Source organism: Charadrius vociferus, unplaced genomic scaffold (genome assembly GCF_000708025.1).
Source record: "Charadrius vociferus isolate BGI_N301 unplaced genomic scaffold, ASM70802v2 scaffold436, whole genome shotgun sequence".
NCBI lineage: Eukaryota > Metazoa > Chordata > Aves > Charadriiformes > Charadriidae > Charadrius > Charadrius vociferus.
In genome coordinates this window covers 6382672-6402055 of record NW_009649187.1, presented here as the reverse complement: position 1 = coordinate 6402055, position 19384 = coordinate 6382672, and the positions used below count along the sequence as shown (strand labels likewise).

The window sequence follows — 19384 nt, the reverse complement described above, 5'->3', positions numbered from 1 at the left end:
CCCCCCCCCGAAACGATATGCAATAAGATCAATACATAAGATACAGGTGAGAGTGACTTCAAACAAATTGGGAAAACAACTTTTCCTTTAATAAGTTTGCACGTGCCTTCTTCCTCCAGCCCTTCTGTAACAAAACAGTAGCTGTCATAAAAGATGGAATTACTCAGGGTTTTGTTTTGTTTCTTTTTTTTGAGAACTTGCTGTCTAGTGGTTTTCTAAATACCTATTCTATTTCTAGTAGGACTATCTAAATATACAAACCAAACGTGCACATTTTTCAAAATGCTCCCAAATAACTCAGACCCAAAATCTTTATAAAAAAAAAAAATAATACATTACAATCTAAAGATAACTGCATGGTATTATAGTGTGGTATGATAGAGCAAATCTTCAAACTGACATTCTGTTACTGCAGCACAAGATGATAACAGAGTACCACAGTGGCACACATAGGTGCTGGGAGACTGCCATGTTGCAATTAAAATGCCTATTTTGGATGACAATGCTGTATGGCAACTTGGCAATGCTTCTGCTGTGATCTGTGGCCATATTTTGTGCCATAATGCTAAGTCCCCAGAGAAGACCACAATGCCCTGCTGATAATATTCTGTATAGGACGATACCATTCACTAGCTCCTTCATGTGGAAAGGATAGAAAAGAACCTGTGTGTGAAATGAAGGCTGTGTATCTCTTAACTGTAGATGGCAACTGAAAAAAGAGGCAAGAAATACAAGAAATACCTTTCCAGTGTTTCATTCTCCATTTCCTTGTGTGTTTAGAGCAAAGCAGAGAACCCTTTGTGGGAATGCCCCTTGCAGGGACTCCTGCTCCTGTTAAAAGGAAAAAGTCCACTAAACTCATTGGGAAGCTGACACACGAAGGTAAGATATGCAAAACTGCACACATGAGAATTGTTTGGATTTCAACCTGAATTTCAGCCTTTAAAATTTCACACCCTGTCTGACTGAACTCCCAGAGCAAGACATGCAGTGAACATACCAGGCGGCAGAGCCACAAATATCACTAAAGCTCACCCTTCAACCACATCACATTTTCTAATTTACTATTCAAAAGCATTCCATACACATTCAGGTCAAATGTTGACCTCAATTACACTTTGTAAACCCATATTCTCCTGCAGCATTAATTTGGATGCGCACCTGTATGAATGGAAAGAGAACATGATCTTTTATGGGTATCAATATTGCAGTGCCTAGTTATATTTTATGTTGTTCTTTCTCTTATAACCTTTGTCTCTAATTTGTTTTTCCTCTATGCAAAAGAATTTCTTTGTTATAAGCACTCATTAATTGAAAAAGTCTAAGTTTCTTGGAGGGGGTAATACAGCAGGAAGAATATAACTTGGGACACTACCTGTGTATTGGGTAGGGTGACTTTTAATTAAACATGCCATCCTTAATTTCTCTTTACTTTTGACAGCACAGGGAAAGTTTTTAGAGGTTTTGAAAAGTAGTAATTCAGTGCTGTCCCTTTCTTCAGCCCCCCAAAAGGGTACAGGTATATATTTTTCTCTTTGTCCCTAGTCCTTTATTCAAATAAACAAGTATGTAAAATTCTAATTTTCAGTGAAAGGACATTTCCTCCTGTGCTATGAAATAGTGCTATATAAAATTGGCTTGTTAAAAAAGATAATAATTTCTTCAGAGAATGTCTAATAAAATGAATGGGCTTATACCAATTTTATACCAGTTTAAGGATGGAGATGCATTCTCTGTTGTCAATGAGATGTACAGGTGGAGAAGTGGTCTTAACCTTGCTTAATACAGAAAAAAGAAAGCTTATGAAAAGTTGCTTCTTTCTGAATGAAAAGCTTTAACTGCATTTCTGCAAGATTTTTACACTGAAAATGTTTGAATCCATTGCTTTGATGGAGAGTTGGTGCTACCAAATTAAATGGAAAAGGACTTACCAAGTAACCAGCGTATTAAGACTTGAAGAGAACTTCAAGAATTTTTCCCTTTAAAAATTCTCCTTAAAACAAACAAACAAACAAAAAAAATCTGTAACATTGAATCTTGCCATGGTTTCGGGGTAATGTTTAAACCAAAGCACGCCAGAGTTGTCTTTATTTACTATATGTCAGCCCAATCCCAAGAGTTGACTGCCACTCATCTAATTCCAGAGGAGGGGACACGGGTGTAGGGCAGTAACCAGACAAGGCAGCGGTGCATTTTGAGGCAGTACTAAGGAATACTGCTGCACTGCCTGAGGTGCTTCAGATGTGGGACACATGCATCTAGCTCCACCCTTATGCAGGTCTTCCCTGTACAGGTTTGCTGTGATTGCAATCCAGAGTAAATTCCACCCATCTATATTAAAAGCATCATCAATGTAAAAATTTGATGCATAGGTTATTTCCTAGAAACTTAATTTAGAAGAGAATTTGGCAGCACTACTGATGCTGGGAAGCAATGGACAAGAGACTTGGACCAAAGCACTTCCTAAAGCATCCCATTTTATATGTTTTGTAGTCATGCCACAAGAGGTGTCCAAGCTGAACTTGGGGAAGAAGATCAGCATCCCCAGAGATGTGATGCTAGAAGAGCTTTCTCTCCTCACTAACAAAGGATCCAAGATGTTCAAATTACGTCAGCTGAGGGTGGAGAAGTTCATTTATGAGAATAACCCTGATGCCTTCACCGACAATTCAGTGGTAGGTCAAAGATTAAAACTAAAAAGCTGCTCCATACACCCAGGGGAAACAGGAACAGAGTGTGCCCAAGCCCTCCTCTGTCTGTATGTGCATGGTTCGGGGGGAGGGTGGTGGGGATCTACTAGCAAAGAAGTGCAGAAAGAAGCCAAAATTATATAAACACACAAGTTTTATTTTCTTTTGGCAGCACCATTAGTTTCCTTTGGCAAATACTTGGTATCACACATGGCAGAAGCATAAGAAAATTCAGTACTGAGTGATGAGGGAGGACTGCATGTTTGGCAGGTGTTCAGAGCTGTGCAGGGCAGGACTAATTGTTTTTGTACCCATTACATTTCTTCATTGCAAGATGGAAATGCTCCATCCAGGTCTGACTTCAGCTCCAGTAGGTGTGGTTCTATTTTTAGCCTAGGATACACTTTTATGGTTCTGGCTGGGCAAAGTCCTCTGCGCATTCTGCAAGAAGTTCCATAAATGCAAATTCAGACAGAAACATCTAACCTGACACTGCAATATCTTCAGTTTATTTGCTATAAGCTACATTTGTTTTATTCTAAAGTATTTTCCTATCAGATATGGTGTATAAATTCAGACATTCTTTCTTTTTCCTTTTCCCATGAGTTAGTACTGTTATTTAACCTTTGAACTTCACAGTTTGCTGCTGGTGTAAAGTCTTCTGAACTTAAACTTTTACAAATGAAAGTCTCCTTTCACATCATTGTCAGCAGTTCAGCGAAACAAATAGAAAATGTTTCAGGTTCATAAGCATTTTGATGTTGCATCTCATCTTCTGATGTTCTTTAAAATTTACTTGGTGTCATTTTATCCCTTTATGGCATCTATTTTCCAGTCCAAGGTAACTTAAGCAAAATAATAAAACTCAAGCTGAAGAAAATGTTCTGCCAAACAAAAACACACTATTTTTTAGCCCTCTGATGTTTTCAAAAGCAGCAATAAGTAAAACTTTGCATTTCACTTCTCAAAATAACAATTTGGGAAGCAGGATGTGGAAAGATGGCTGAAAAAAAAAGTCATTAAAATTACAACAGTAGGTCAGATTACAGATCAGGAATGACAGACCAAAGATATAGCAAGCATATCTGGTGTTGTTAGATTTCAGGCAGTTTCTTCATCTCTTTTTGCTTTCGGTAGTTCATCTCTTCAGTGAGCTATATCCTAGAAAGGATGTGAGAATGAATGGTGTGTTGAACTTTGGACTCTTCAGATGAAAATCCTAGAGAAATGCAAGCTGTTTTTACAAATACTCAGAAATCTCAGAGCTACTAAAACATATGAGAGCCAAGTTCATTTGTCAGAATCTGCTGCAGTGAGGAACAGTGAGAAAATAATATGGTGAGGGATTAAAAGGCTGAAGTCCAAACGTCCAAAAATTTGAGGGTGTCACTTAAGGGTGTCCAATCAGAGAAATACAAAGCGAGTGAGTTGTGACAAACTGACTCAAAACCGGACATGCACAGAGTCCCACCAAGACTGACATTACAAAGGCTTATTTTTTGCTAGCTGTTTTTCCTACTTTCTTTATTCATCCGTGCCTGACTTTCACTCCATACCCTTTCTGTAGTGAATCTCTCCCTCTATTCTGTAAGAACAACCTGTCTCCCAAGCTCTTTGAGCAAGACTGTAAGATACTGTGCAGTGGAGAAATGTATTTGTGGGTTAGACAAGACGCTAACAAGCCCAGGGTTTTCTTTAGGGCTTTGCTATATGAGAACAATGGCGTGGTCCCCAAACAGCAGCTGGTACTCTGCTTTTAAATCCTCCATGATTCACTTTCAGGGCCATCTTTTCTCCACATTTATGGTACAGATAACAAATCTCCATTGGTTAGTGCAGGAAGATTTCAGTTTGCCATAGAGCCCTCGCTCGGGGCCAGCCTAGCAGGATCACAAACATAATTGTTACCATTTGCTGACTGCCTTGTGGGCTCTGTGCAAGGACTCTGCCAGGCTGCATCCACCGCCTCCGTGGATAACTATTCTCATCACCACGGCCAGCAGGAGTTAGCACCTTTGCTGGCAATCGGAGCAATGAGAAAAAAAGCCAAGCGATCGCAGCAACTGAGCCATACTCTTGGAGAGCTGGGTGCTCTTGGGCAGGTAAAGGAAACAGATCTGTGGCCTCACTGTTATCTTCCAAACCATCAGGAGAGTGCCTGACCTTAGAACCAAATAACTTTCATCAAAAAGCCCTTTTGATTGCAATATTTGATTAGCTTTCTGTTCCTTTCCTTCTTGCTCCTGGCTCTGCTCAAAGGTGGATGCAGAAAAGAAGACTTAAACAAAAGGGAACTGTGGGAGGAAGATAATGGGAGAGTAAAGAATTGCTACTGCTACTTCCAGTTACTTCCCCCTCCCAGTTAATTGTCATGTCCTTTGCTTCCCATCCCAGAGAAGTCCTTGCGCCTCTAAGGCTGTGGGACAGGGAAAGGATTTAAAGCTGGTGGTGTGTTTTCTGCTTTTATGTTATAGATTTCTTAACCGTCTTAGGATATTCTCTGGACACATTTAGCAAAGCAGGGCAATAAAGGTCTGGGATGGAGTACAGATTGTTTCTTTCCCCCCAAAAAAGTTTAACATCAAGGTAGTGTGATATAAAAACACACAAAGAGAAAGGTTATTAAAAATAAATCCAAACCATATAAGGGGTCCCAGAATAGCCTGTGCTGTAGCCATAAGCCTTCCACACAAGGGAGAAGATCTCAGCCAGTCACGTGTCATTGATCCCCCCTCCTGCTTCTCTCCTCCTCCTTCGCCTCCAGCCAAATAGCCACACTGGACAATCAGATCACTCTCCTTACAGAGAGTTTTCTCCTTAGCGGAGAAAATATATATATTGTGTGTGCCTGAATGTCAGACAGCTCCATGCAAAAGTGGGAACATGCCACTCCCTCTACCACTGCTGCAGCTCCACCCATCCAGTTAAAGGCAAACCCTCAGGCAAAAGGACTGACCATTCCCAAGATGAGCAAAATGAAATGCACTACCTACTGTATAGCTGTTTTCAATACTGTGACCCTCTTCGCTTGCAAATATACAGTACAAGGCGATGTTTTTAGGGAGGGCTGAGTTTGACATTTTCAGCACGCCAATACCCTGCCAAACATGGGGGGTTCACGTGACATCCTCCTTGTTTGGTGCCGTGCTAGAGAAGCTGGGCTCTGCCGAGCCCCGTCTAGTAAATCAGAAGAAGGTTTTCTTCTCCTCACCCCAGACTGCGCCACCTTGTCACAGGAACTGTGGTTCTCTCCACGTCTCAGAGGATATTATCAACCTCACTGTGGAGCTGCAAGATGCAAATTACTACTGACTAAAGACTATAATGAAATCCTATCTTGCTATGTGCTCTGCTAGTGTAGCATCTGACCAACTATAGCATGAAGGAAATTACTACATTTATTTTTTTAATGGTGAAACTGAACCATGGGGTAGATAATGAATTGCCCAAAATCATAGGGAAGCTCTCAGTCTTATCTCTGTGTCTCCTAAATCCCACTTCACTGTTCAGCAATTAATAGATCAGCAGTTCACAGGCCTTTTCTCCACTTCATATTGCTAAATTTGTTTGGCCTCAAACACATGAACATCATGTGAAACTATGCTTCTTAGCCTTAGAGCCCCACCCATTATTGCCCTAACTCCTTTCAAGGTCCCACCTCTGCTTTGGGAACCTCTTTGTAAGACCTTCTTAATATCATCAGGTGGAAACTGAAAACACAGCCATAGTTATGCTTTTTGGATGTTGCTGTTATGCTGTTTTTCTTCCAATAAGGATCCTTAAAAACAGTTTTTCTGCTAGTCAAAACCCGTGGCCTGATTTGGGTTACACGCAGCTTATAGAAAGACTTGAATTGCCTCTTTTTTCTTTCCTTTTCCTGCTTTACCAACCAGATCTTAAATTAAAACCATTAGGAAGGTGGAATAACCGATATCTGAGTAGACAATTATCAGCAGCAAACCCACAAAAAAAACCCCCACCTTGATACTTTCTCAGACTCACCCACAAGTTAAAATAGTTTCCACATCCTGGCAAAGGAAAACAAGCTGAACATGTGTTGGCAAGTAATTTCTGCTGGACTTCAGGTCAAGAGGTCTCTTCAGATGAGCCAAAACACCAACTGTGAAACAAAACATGAGAAGTGAAAAAGGGCTAGAGACTTGGACTACTGTTTTTCTGGATAATGGCAGGAGTTACCCTGTATTCCTTTTGCTGCTGAGCAAGAACTCAGAGGAATAAGCAGAGGTGGCAGGAAGAAAATGAAAGTGGTTATGTTATAATGCCAAAAGTGGTGCTTCACAGAAGACAGAAGCAGACAAACAACGTGCCTCAGAGATCTTACATGTTAAATAGCCAGACATGACACAGTGTGTGAAGGAAAGCATAACCAATACCTGGTTTAATGCACAAGCACCCACTGATGGCTCTGTTTGCCCCTTAATGTACTTAGAAGAATACCAGTCAAGATCACTGGATTTGATCACTGGTTTAAAGGGAAAATGTTAGGAAAAGCATTCTTTCTAGGAAGTCTGTGCTGCGGGGAATATTAAATCTCTTGAACAAACGTTAGAGGATAACCGCAAGCTGAGATAGGAGAGAGTCCCAGGTTATGACCTAAGTGGAGTGAGCCAGCAGAGATGTAAGTTTTCTGACAAAATGAGCTTTGCTCTGTTGGATTTGGATTGGTGCAGAAGACCAAGAAGTCCCAATTATACCCAAAGCTGTGTAAGAGTGAACATGAAGTCTGATGTCTTCTTACTCAAGAAGTGCCTGATGTTGAAACAGCAGAACGACCGAGAGGAAGGGCCTTTTATTTTCCACAGCAGTTTGTCGGGACACTGTGCAAAAACTTTGAACTAAAATTCTGAAACTCAATTTCTTTCATCCACAAAGAAAATGTGGCAAGGATGATATAAAATATACAAATAAGATATAAATAATTTTGGGTAGTATTAGATAAAACTTCCCATTATTTAGATGGGTAAATTCAGGCAGAGAGGCAAAAAATAATTTGCCTAAGATTAAATAGCATGTCAGAAGTAGACCTGGAAATAGAAAGCAAGAGCTCAACCTGCCGTACTTCTTGGGGGAGCATGTTTAAAAAAAAAATTAGCTTAAGATACTTTAAGAGGTGAAGTTTCATCCTTTTTTTTTTAAGTGAATCATAGGTCTAAAGCTATGCAACTCCAAATTAAGGACCGAGGCACACACTTCGATAAAAACAGCAGGCATTTTATAAGACTCTCCAAGTGTCTGAATTTTAAATCTCCCATGCCACCATTAAGGAGCATTTGACTGGCTGCCACTGAGAGGACGCAGTCACAGTAACTTCAGAAGTGTTGGTAACCACATAGGCATCAAACCTTTGGGAAGCTCTTTATCAGTGAGGTGGAAATAGAAACACATTTGGTGGCCTCAATCATTCTCTTTAGGGCACAGCAAGGAGCTGACAGGGAGCACACAGTGTTTCCTCCTGGGGACTGCCTGCAGTGACGTCAGGGCCTTGAGATACTTGGAGATCTCAGCTCCATTAGTTGGATCATCTTTCATTATCTATTTTTCATGAGGGACATACAGTAGCTCTAGAGAATTCAGAATTCATCCATCTAGGCACTCAGCCTGCAGGGTCAGGCTCTTGCTAGCACTAAGGACTTCAAAGACATGAGGCCAATTTGTTTAGCAAACCCAGGGGACTACACACCAGATGGACTTGCCACAATTGTTCTCTTGTTAGAGTGGATTTAGGGACGCCTAGGGACTAATAACATCTACTACATCCAGCAACACACAGACAGGGTGGACCCTGCCATGGAGGGACTTTGTGATCTGCCCCCAAAGCCAATGGGAGATGGTTATCAGCCTTCTCAATTGACACTCCTGGGCTTCTCTGCTGGGTCTTCCACCCACAGAGTCAATCAACCCTAACTCAAAGGTCAGTTTTGTGATGTGAATATGCATATACATAAAAGCTCCATATCCTGTTAGCAATGGCTGAAGACACGCACTCTCCTCAAGTGTAAGCCATACTTCACTCTGAACATCCTGACCAAAGGCATGCTGTAAGTACTGGAGGCAAAGCTGCACCAACCCAGCTTTGACTCCGCTGAGACTCCTGCTTGAGGCTGCCCTTCCTGAGCTCGGCACTCTTGGAATGGGCTCATTTGAGTACACCAAGGGTCAAGATTTCAAAAAGATGAATTTGCCTTTTCCGCCTTTTAATTTGAGTTAAGACCATCTATTGTGGTGGCCAAAACTAAAGAAAATTGTATCTTTATTCTAGCAGGTGAGTAGACTGGGGTATTGCATGGAAAATGGCCCTTTCCTATCTGAATGGAGATGTCTGCAGAATATAGGATGTTTTTCCCGTGGGTCCATGAAGAATCATGAACCTGAGACCAATCAAACTAATTTCATTTGCAGCTAAATAAGATTTAGGTGAGGCTTTCCTGAGGCAGACCTTGTGTTTCAGAGAAACTTCGCTCCTGCTTACTGGTAATACTGCAATTTAAAATAACACCAGATGACAATGATGCCCCTTCCTGGTCACATCAAATACTGCTGTGCACAAAATCAAATCAGCCCTTTTTACTGTAGCTCATGTTATGCTGCTGTTTTGTGACCTTTTTTTTTTTTTTTTTTCAGAATGGTGCATGTAAGTAACCAGAGGAAAAGAGAAATAAGCATTTAATTCTCAGGAAGGGCACACAGCATGGGTGAAACTTGAAGGAAAACAGATGCAAATCCTGTTTTGAAATTACTGAGCAAACCAGTAGAAGAATTAACCTTGCATATGTATTAATGTTTTGAGAATAACCTCATTCTGACCCCTAGCCCTCAAAATACCCTTTTTTCAGTTTGCCTTTTTACAGCTACATAGCTCCCACGCATAATTGAACAGATTTCCCTGCTAGCTCCTCTGTACAGCATAATGCTCACAATCCTCTCCCCTCTCAGTGCTTCCTGACATTCAGGGGAACATTATCTCCTCTGTTCCTAAAAAGGGAATTCCCTACAGCTAGGAGAAGGACAGACAGTCCCTAAAGGCCCTGGGGGCACCAGCTCTGCCACTTCAGCCTGCAGCTGGCTGCCTGCCTGGGTTGCAGCCTGGTGACCTGCTGTGAAACCCTGGACACTGTTGCTGGAGACATAGGGAGCGGAGGGTTAGATAATTCTGCCTTGAGCCTTGTGGGGTTTTCACTTCGCATCTATTTTTAGCTGACCGAACAGCTGGCCTTGGAAGCCTGTTTACAGCCTGGAAAGCTTCTTTTTGCTAAACTGTACTAGGTGTAAGAGCCCTGAGAAAGCCTTAACCCTTTAAAAGCCAGCCCTGAGGTTGGCACTCTTGTCTCCCATTGACTGCCTGCGATGAATTTATACAAGCAGAATTGCAGCATGAGGAACCACAGATTCATTCCCTTCAGCTGTATTTGTTACATCTTTGCACATCTATAGCCAATCCCCTAGTCCATCAGGAAAGGCCATATCTGATATATAAGCCAGGTTACTTGTATTATACAGCTGTGTGGGCTGTAATACACAAGAGACACTTTTTTATATCTGTTAGGAGTCAAGCTTTGATCAAGCTTTATGACACATACATAAAACATTTTCCCGAATATATTCTATCCGTTTCTGTTCCACACAAATATTCATTAAAATTGCTGTGTGCAAAGACACGACCTTATGCTGGCACCACAGGGTCTATAAATCCTGCATGGACTGTTTGCTCTTTCACTGTGTACTGCAAGGATTGCACCTCCTAGCCTCGACTGGGGAGAGTGGATGGCCTGGAAAATAAGACCAACTTGATTTTACTGATGGATAGAGATAGATACTTTCTTGCGTTGTTGCTATTTAGGTTTGGTTCGTTAATGCACATGTTGCTACAACCAAAACTCTTCCTTTTTGCCATTTTCCTCTTGTGGCCTCCGGGAAGTCTTTCATGTTTTCCCAGACTGCTATTTCTTCAGTCTTTCTCAATGCAGACCTCCCCATGCAGACCTTCATATATATGGAAAAGAGACATACAGGCAGTCATCTTTCAGGTTTTTATGTTGTCACAGGTACACTATTGTTCTGGTGCCCTGTAACACCTAGCTCCCACAATGTAATCGAGCTGACGTTGCTGGGCTATCTTGACCTTGACATGAAACACTTCCTATTCCTTGTCCAGCTTGCTTTCCCACAGGTTAGCCAATGTATCTCTGTCTGGACCTTTACCTGTTCTGGCAAAAGCTGTGCTCCTTTTCCCTTCCTTCTGTATTTCATACTGATCACTGCTGGGGACAACACACAGATCCCTCTCTTCTCACCATAAAATGATTATGAGGTGTCCATTAAAGGATGTGCTTCCATTGCCCTTGCTGCTGTTCTACAACTGCTCCTATACAGAATGTAGAGAATAACTCTCAGAAAATTCTGCCACTGGTTTTGTAACAGACACCAAACTGGTCACATCACAGTGACTCGGGAATCCACATTCTGGGACCCAAGCCTGCAAATGTGAACGGACCATGTCCTGTCACAGGCATTCTTACTCTCTTTTCTTCTGCCCTAGGATCATTTTCAGAAGTTCATCCCACCAGGAGGACATTATGGGGAAGATGCTCATGGCTATGCCCATGGGCGGATGGTAGGAGGAGTGCCAGCTGGGCAGCATGGCTCCAGCAAGCAGCAGTATCCCACTGTTCCTCCTAGACCTGGAAGCAAAGGAGGCCCTGGGGACAGTGAAGGGGAGCGTGCGGGTGAATCGGCTGGAAGTGGTGGAGAAGGAGGCGATGGTACTGAGAAAGGCAAGTATCTCTCTGCAAGAGCAACAAATAGCTAAAGTTATCAGAGCTCGTGCCAACTTTACGCTTAGGGACACGTAAATTAATTTGACTAAAACCTGAATTCTTCCAAACTAAGTTCCATTGCAAAGTGTAGAAAAGTTGAACTGCCTTTAGCTTGATAGTTTTGTTTGCATACTTCTGTGTTGCTCAGTCATACGCAAGAACCAGAAATACCTGCCTTGGCTGGACCAAAGAAACGATAAGGAATTTAACTACTGAGCTCTTAAGGTTGATGCTGCAGTGTGCTGGTATGGCATACCCTTTCCTTTCAAAGGTTTCACGCCAACCGCTACTGGAGATAGTAGTATTAGCTCTTTAGTTCAGTAGCCTGACATGACACATCAGTCTTGAGTATACCAGCCCTGATTTCAAGTCAAAGTTTTCACCTAAATGAACAACGCTTTTTGGATAATCTTCAGAAAGGAACAGCAATATTTCTAAAAGTTATCTGGTAATCACCACCAGTCTAGTGAAGCAATATCTTTACAAGTAAAAGTATTTTTCGTTTCATTTAGTTCTTGCTTTATTTTACCCTCTGTTTAGTTTGGCCAGAAACCTCTAGAACCAAATCCCTTGTATGCAAATTAGCAGGTAAAATTGATATTTTAACAGCCTCTATGAGATTTTACAACAAAAAGCAAATTTGCTTGAGAACCAGGAATGGCTGTTGTAAACTACCAAATGAGTGACTTGTAAAATCCAAGGGTTTTCATTTACATTCTGGAAGAATGTGCATTTTATAGCAAAATCAACTTTTATATTCTGGGCATCCCTGTGAAAAAGAAATCTGTGTAGACTCTCTGTCTTCTTATAGGAGATTTTTCTCCATTGTTATCCTATTTCTGTGTGCTCGGAGAAGGAGGATTAACATCATCCCATAGCTTTTACTGCAGAGGTGGATCCCAACTGCTTTTATTTTTCAACACTAGCAATCAATTTACTTCTAAACTTAGTTTAAATCCTTCACACAGAAAGAGGAGGGCAGTTGTTTTTATTTTTTTAATGAAAACGAGATTCTTGTACATATCTACAATTCTCTGAAACCAGGAAAGCCCAGGATTTGGCCAGGTTTGAAGGAAATAAGCAAGACAACGAAAGAAGGTGTGATAAGAAGAAAGTTTCAGATAAGAGTAATAGCGTTCATTCTTTGCCACTTACTTCAAAAGGATTTATGTTTTCTACACAAACTATAGCACCATGAAAGCACCAGAATGTCTAACTCCATTCATCTATCATTCCCATCTGCCCTAATCAAGGTTAGTAGAAGTCATTGCTCAGGAGTTGTAAGGTTTCTGAAGGTTGAGGTTGCTACATACCAATATACAACCAATGCTCTTATTAGCAAGGTGGTATTATACACAACTGGAAGGAAAAAAAAAAGAAAGAAAAAAAAAAAGAGGCGCACAGACTGAAAATCTTTGTCTAAGCTCATTTGCTTGTTAAGCAGCCAGAAGCTAACCTAAAATTTCTGGCAATCAAGTATCTGACTTAACAGCAAAGTGTAGCTTTGTCATTGACAGGATTTTAACTTCCAGAGAGATACCCCATCATATTTTCAAACTACTTTTAGCCATCCTGAAATGTTTGAGCCAGACTTGTCTCTAACATCCTGGCTCAGGAGGGGGAAAATATGAATGTCTGTTCATGTAATCATAAAGAAAATGCCAACCTATAAAAATACTGAGACAAGGGAGATAGTAATTTTAGAACATTCAAGAATAGACTACTGAGGAAGATGTTAGTAAAGATGATTGTGCGTTGCCAAGACCCTAAAATATGATGGTTAAAGGTTTTTGGTCAGTTAGAGCTAACTTCAAAGTTTGAGCCTAGTTTTGGAGTTTACAGTCAGAGCTTTGTTTGTTGCATCTGATGATGATGACGAGGTTTATGTTGAGGGTTTACATCTGCTATGATCGAGATGGAAGACAGAAATAAATTATGAAATTAGATAACATTTTGCCTTGTATAAAGCTTACCCTGAGGTAGTGAAAGAGATGATGGGGTAAGGACATTGGTTCTTGAGGTAAGAGGTTTCTATTTAAATGACCAGAGAGAACAATGAAAAATTAGCTTTCAAGTATATGCTCTAATGCAAATTCCTGGCTCTTCGACTGTGGTACACCTGCTTTTGTAGGAAGGACGGAAGTAGCGTATGACAGTCTTTTTTAAGAGAAATCTAACCATAAAATCTCAGACTTGATCTGGGAGTTGCAGAATCTGGAAACCAAGCTGGTGTCTCAACTTCAGTAGCAGAATACAGAAAGGCAATGTATTTAGAGTAAGTGTCATCTAACTAGAGTGTTCTACCTTCCTCTGTTTACAGATGGAAAGTCAGGAGGCAAAAAAATCACTATATTTAAAACTTACATCTCCCCCTGGGAACGAGCAATGGGTATCAGCCCTGAGGACAAAAGTCAGTTCACCATTGACTTACTGTCATATAGTCCCAAAGCTGATTTCCCCCACTACAAGTCTTTTAACCGGTAAGTCTTCTTGAATATTCAATTAGGTTTATTCAGCATGAGAAAATAACCCTGGCCACAGCCCTTCTGTCTTGTGCAATGTAAATAAGTTTTAGTTGCATGTCATGTTGCTTAGCACAGTCTCCTGTGGGTGAAACATTTGGAGGCCTACAAAGAGACAATACATTAAGAGCTAGAGATTTTAATTCAGTTTATGGACAGAAAAACTACGCAGCAGGATAAGAGGACTTTAATCCAATTTCCCTTTCTTTCTCGCCCCATTTGACCAGGGAGATTTAGCTTGCCACTGTTTATTACTGCAGCCATTTAAAGTTCAAGAGTTCAGGAAAAATACTTAACGATCAGAAGCCATATACTTAACAGAAGCCATACTCTTCAGATAGGAATTCGGATCTTCCTTCTTCTTCTGATAAAAACTGAAAGTTTTACAAATATTTCCAGGGTAGCAACAATTTTCTATTAACCTGTCTATATAATTTTGCCACTCACTTCCATAGCCTCAGGACATCAGTATCCAGGACAAACCCAAATCCCACTAATTTCTTCAGTAACACTGCCTCTGCCTCCTACATGGACAGGGTGTGAAAGGTGTACGGTTTGATGGAGATCAATGCAACAGGGTTGAAGGAAGTACACAGGAGCAGGAGGGTGTGTGTGTGTTTTTAAATCTTTTTTAGTACAGTTGTGGTTTGGGCAATGGATACATATGTGTTCTTGGGAAGGATTTGTTGGCCAGTCAGCTGCAACAGTGGTAAAATTTACAAGCTCTATAACTTTGATTATTTATTTTCTAAATCCTGTTGTTGACCTATGCTCTGTTTGTTAACTCCATGTATTCCCCTATGCCAGGACTGCCATGCCTTACGGGGGTTACGAGAAAGCAGCCAAACGGATGACCTTCAAAGTGCCTCAGTTTGATATTTGCCCTTTGCTTCCAGAATCTCTCATGATATATAATCAAAATTTCAGCAACAGACCCTCCTTCAACAGAACCCCAATACCTTGGATGCCTTCAGGAGACTCCTCTGAGTACCATACTGAGGTCAATGTGCCAAGGAGTGGTGAAACAGAAGAGCTGTAAATTCCCACCGCCAAGGCCTTCCTTTTTTCTCAGCCCTTTTTATTTGCAAGTTGATAGTAAGGAGCTGAAAAGTGCAACTCTAGTTCTGTCAGCCCTACCTTTCTTTTCCCCTTAGCCCAGACAAGTTCCTAGCAGGTTCTAAATTTATCTTTGCTGTGGTGTTAATCCATAGCAGAAACAGTTTGAGGGAAAGGAGCTTTTTATTCACCAGGGCATAAAAGGGCAAAACTAGGAAGTGATTTTCTGTTTAGCAATGCTAAATGCTGCCTGTCTGCTCCATAATAGATCTGTTTTGTCATATATTAACAAGTAATAAAACACCAAGAGGAAGAAAAGCCTTTGTGTTTTCTCTTTAAAAAATGCTGCTGAATCAATTTGGGGATTAGCAATAACAAAAGTTTCAATCTCACATTAGCTGTTAGAAGAGGAAGGGACTGTTTGGGATGGTCATAGGATAGGTATACACCAAGGTGACTTGGATAAACACTTCAAAACTGATGGTGAAAAATGATGACTTTAAGAGGAAATGATAGAGGTAATCATAACACCATCAGAGATAAAATAGCAAGTCAGTCTGTCAGTGTAACAGACAGATTAAAGTATTTCACTGTCACCTAAGATTCCCCAATTCTCCAGAGTATGAAATAGGTGATAGCTTAGGCAGGTTTTTTTCCCACACCGAGAGACCAAGAAGGCAATAGGTCAGGAAGGAACAGAGGCACACCCAAGTGAGATGACTTGCTCATAATTACAGAGCAAGAAAGAAAAAGCTTTAAGTACAACAAAAATAATTTGACACCTGCCGCTGTGCGTTACTTACTCCAGTGAACAGCATCAAAGTCTATTCCATTTCTTTAACAGTTTTACCAATGCCACACATATAGGAAGAAAGGCAGGCACTGTGGAAAACCAATAAAGAACTTTATGTTTCTACATGAAATACCTTCTGTTTCATGAACATTTGCACTCTGACACATAACATACAAGACTGCCATTGCACTACCATACCCTAGCTCAGCCTGCATGGAGACTGGTTTGGAGTTCTGTGTCCTGGTGTCTTCTTTAGATCAACATTTCCTCTTACAAACAAGGATAAACAGCTTATTTACAGGGACAGCTTCCACTGAAGCACTTTTAATTTACAAGTTTTTCCTCCTTGTCTAGAAATCCCTGCAACCATATATTTGATTTTTATTCTTTTTGGATAGTTATGAGGTTGGCTTTATTACAGTCCTCTAAAAGGCTAGTGCCGGGGCTACACTGAGATCTCCTAAAAATTGTGCTAATAATAACAAGCTGCAGAACTAATGAATGCGTAGTTTCCTAACCTTTCTGCTGAAATGGCTAAAGAACTTTTATTATATGTCCTATTAAATGATTAAGAAGTATCCATTACTCAGTTTCGTGACTAAACGTAAAAACATTAAGGCAGTACTTTGATCTTCTGAAGAGCATTTCAACAAAAATGAAAAAGGTTGTCTTTTCTGACATGTTCCTACAAAGTATTTGAAGTTTGAGTTGAAAACAAATCCTCAGAAAAACTTATTTTGGATCTTAACTTAAAATGGATCCAGGAATTACTTGAAAAGGCATTTCCCACACTGATTTCCTTTTACATAAATACATGCAAATTTCACTGGTGAAAGACATTTAAATGGGAAATTCTCACATTCTACTAAACTATTAGTTTATTCCGTATTTGATCTCTTTCTGGAGATAAGGTTGCTGTGGGTTGTCTAACATTTCTAATAAGCCCAGCTTTTTCAACTGCATTGTAATTAAGGGGGAGGGATTTCTTTTCCAGTTTGAGAAGTATTCTACCTGTATTACAAGAATCCAGGCTACAAAGAGAACAACAGAAGTTCAGAAAGACAGAGGAAATTTCAGAGAAAACCAGCAAAATATTTTCCCACCAAATACGTCATTTATTGTCTCCCCTTTTCTGACAAGCATTTTAGATTCTTGGAATAAGGAATTACTTTTTTATTTTTTTTTTAACTGTGAAATACATGATGCTTTCATGGTAAATACGTCAAGAGCAGCAGAAACAAGACAGTTTGGTACCTGAATGCCATGGTCTATTTTCAGTAGCAGGTGTTCCAGATCATGGGCCAGTTAGACATGTAAAGGTAGAGAGAGGGCTGGCTGTTTTGAGGAGGGATGAGCCCCAGGTAAGTTCAGCACAGGCAGTACCATCACTGACCAGCACACAAGCCCACCACATCCGATCATGTCAGGCAGAGCTGAGTACTGGTGACAGGGTCCATCACTCACCCCAGACACGGTGAGGGGATAAATAAGGCAAGGGGCCTTCCAGGGAGTCTGCTCAGGAGCAAAAGGGACAAGGCTAGACACAAACTACACCGTGGGTCTAAAGTCCATCTAGGAGACAGGCTAGCTATAGCACAGGTCTCAGGTCTAGCCAGGAGACAAGTGTACAGGCCAGCATCCCTACAACATAGCTCAGACAAGAGCCCCAGGCTCAGAACTGAGCTTAAATGGTGTTTCTGGGCCATAAGTGGAGTGAAGGTCCCAGGTGAGGCTGGTCAGAGCAACTAAGGGCTATTGGTGCATTATATTGGAATTCCAATATAATCACAACAATCATTTGAGCTCTACTGGAGCGGGGCGGGGGGGGAGACAAAGACTAAATAAAATAGGTCTTTAAACATGCAGGGAAAGGTAAGAAATACTGTGCAGAAATAGACAGTGCTCTCTGGTGGTGTATTTTCAAAGTCCCCATGTAAAAGGAAGGCAGCATCATCTAGGAAGTAGGTGAAAGGACTGGGTATATGCCCAAAGCTCTCACTGGTTCATAATGTACTGTTGGACAAGAGTTTTTCTCTGTGAGCTCCATTATCCCAAACCCTAAATGGGGATAAAAAGTTGCAATGTGCTTGGAATTAGTATTGTATCATTGCAAATTATTAATAATATTGCTATAATCCATACTTGTAAGCTAAGAGGATCCTTCAGTTTTGGTAAATCTGCTTAATGAGGCATATAGCTCTTCTTTTGCTGATACAGTTTCAATCTCAAATCCTGTCAAGCAGGATTTATGTGCTTTTGTTTCTAGTACAAAATGGGAAATACAACACTACATTTTGTAGAACAATTCACACTATTATCTTGCTGTTTACATAGCTTAAAATACATGCTAGTTTAGTCATTATGCAAAGTAACGTTAAAAGTGAGAAAAATCAGTAATCCAAATTCTGTCTTCAAAATAATTAATTTCAGTGAGGCTTGCAGCTACTGTAATCAGGGCAGAAGTTTGTCCAAAATGATCAAATATTTAAGAGGAAGTAAGTAACTGCTCCTGCTCTTTGTTTTCCTTGGGCTATGATGTAGACTCAGGGGAATTGCCTGTGTCAGAGAATTATTTATATGGGGAATAAGAGGATTTTATAAGATTTAATTATAGTGAATTTCCCCCATATACTAGGAGTTACAGAATGGAAACTCAGTCATCTGCTTTTAAGCAGGATCATCGTAGTTAGAGATAAAAAAGAACTAACAAATTGTTGAGCCCATCCTCTTGTAAAGGCAGGCTACAGTTCCCTCATAGAGGATGTACTGGATATTAAGCTTATACTCCATGGAACAGCAGCCAAAATGCATTTAATAGAGTGAGGCTAGCCCATGAAAAACAGATTAGATAGATAGAATTTTGTGACATTCAGATCTTTCAGTCAGAACAAAAAGTTCTTTTATTTTTAGTTATTTACAGTGTTATTTTTAGGAATATTTTATAGTTTCCAAACTTTGAAATGTTTCTCATGTAAGGCAACTTCTATGATTACAAATCCAAGCCATACTGAAAACGTGTAAAAAATAGTGCCCACGTTTTAACGTAAAAGAAAGGTGGTGAAGAAATCTCAGCAATAGTGTCCAAAAAGATGGACTTATATGTTTTAAAATCTTGCCTGAAGTTATAGATGATGGCATAAATATTTGGCAGGTAGTAGCACAATCAGTATGGTTCTCTGTGTTGCGCAGAAAATCTTCCTCTTGACTGCAATGTACTCCGTAATCAAAGGGTTTGCATCTCATAATTGTCTCTCTCATGTGAGCAGCTTGCCATTAGTGATGATGATGATATAATTCATACAACTAACATCTGGGAATTACATTTGATGTTGTTATTGACAGAGCATTAGAGGAGATGGCTTTGTCATTAGACATAGTGACTCTCTGAAATAAAATTTGGAAGAGTTTCAGGCAGTTAGAATATGCGTTTTGTCTTGTTTGACTTTTTTGTTTAAATCATACTGTGAATATATTAAATGTATTCACAGC

General features: G+C 40.3%; 1 protein-coding gene across 2 annotated transcripts in view; it reads left to right on the top strand.

The window, feature by feature from the left end:
* MYOZ1 (myozenin 1) overlaps positions 1-15157 on the top strand; it is a 16713-nt gene extending 1556 nt beyond the window's left edge. The window contains exons 1-5 of one of the 2 annotated variants that reach the window (XM_009888768.1): positions 807-882; positions 2494-2675; positions 11248-11482; positions 13845-14004; positions 14854-15157. In XM_009888768.1, the coding sequence (XP_009887070.1) occupies positions 807-882; positions 2494-2675; positions 11248-11482; positions 13845-14004; positions 14854-15085 (885 nt within the window). In that variant the 3' untranslated portion in view covers positions 15086-15157. Of the gene's footprint in view, positions 1-806; positions 883-2493; positions 2676-11247; positions 11483-13844; positions 14005-14853 lie in introns of those variants that run through there. The other variant, XM_009888769.1, reaches the window with a different exon arrangement.
* Positions 15158-19384: the final 4227 nt, after the last annotated feature.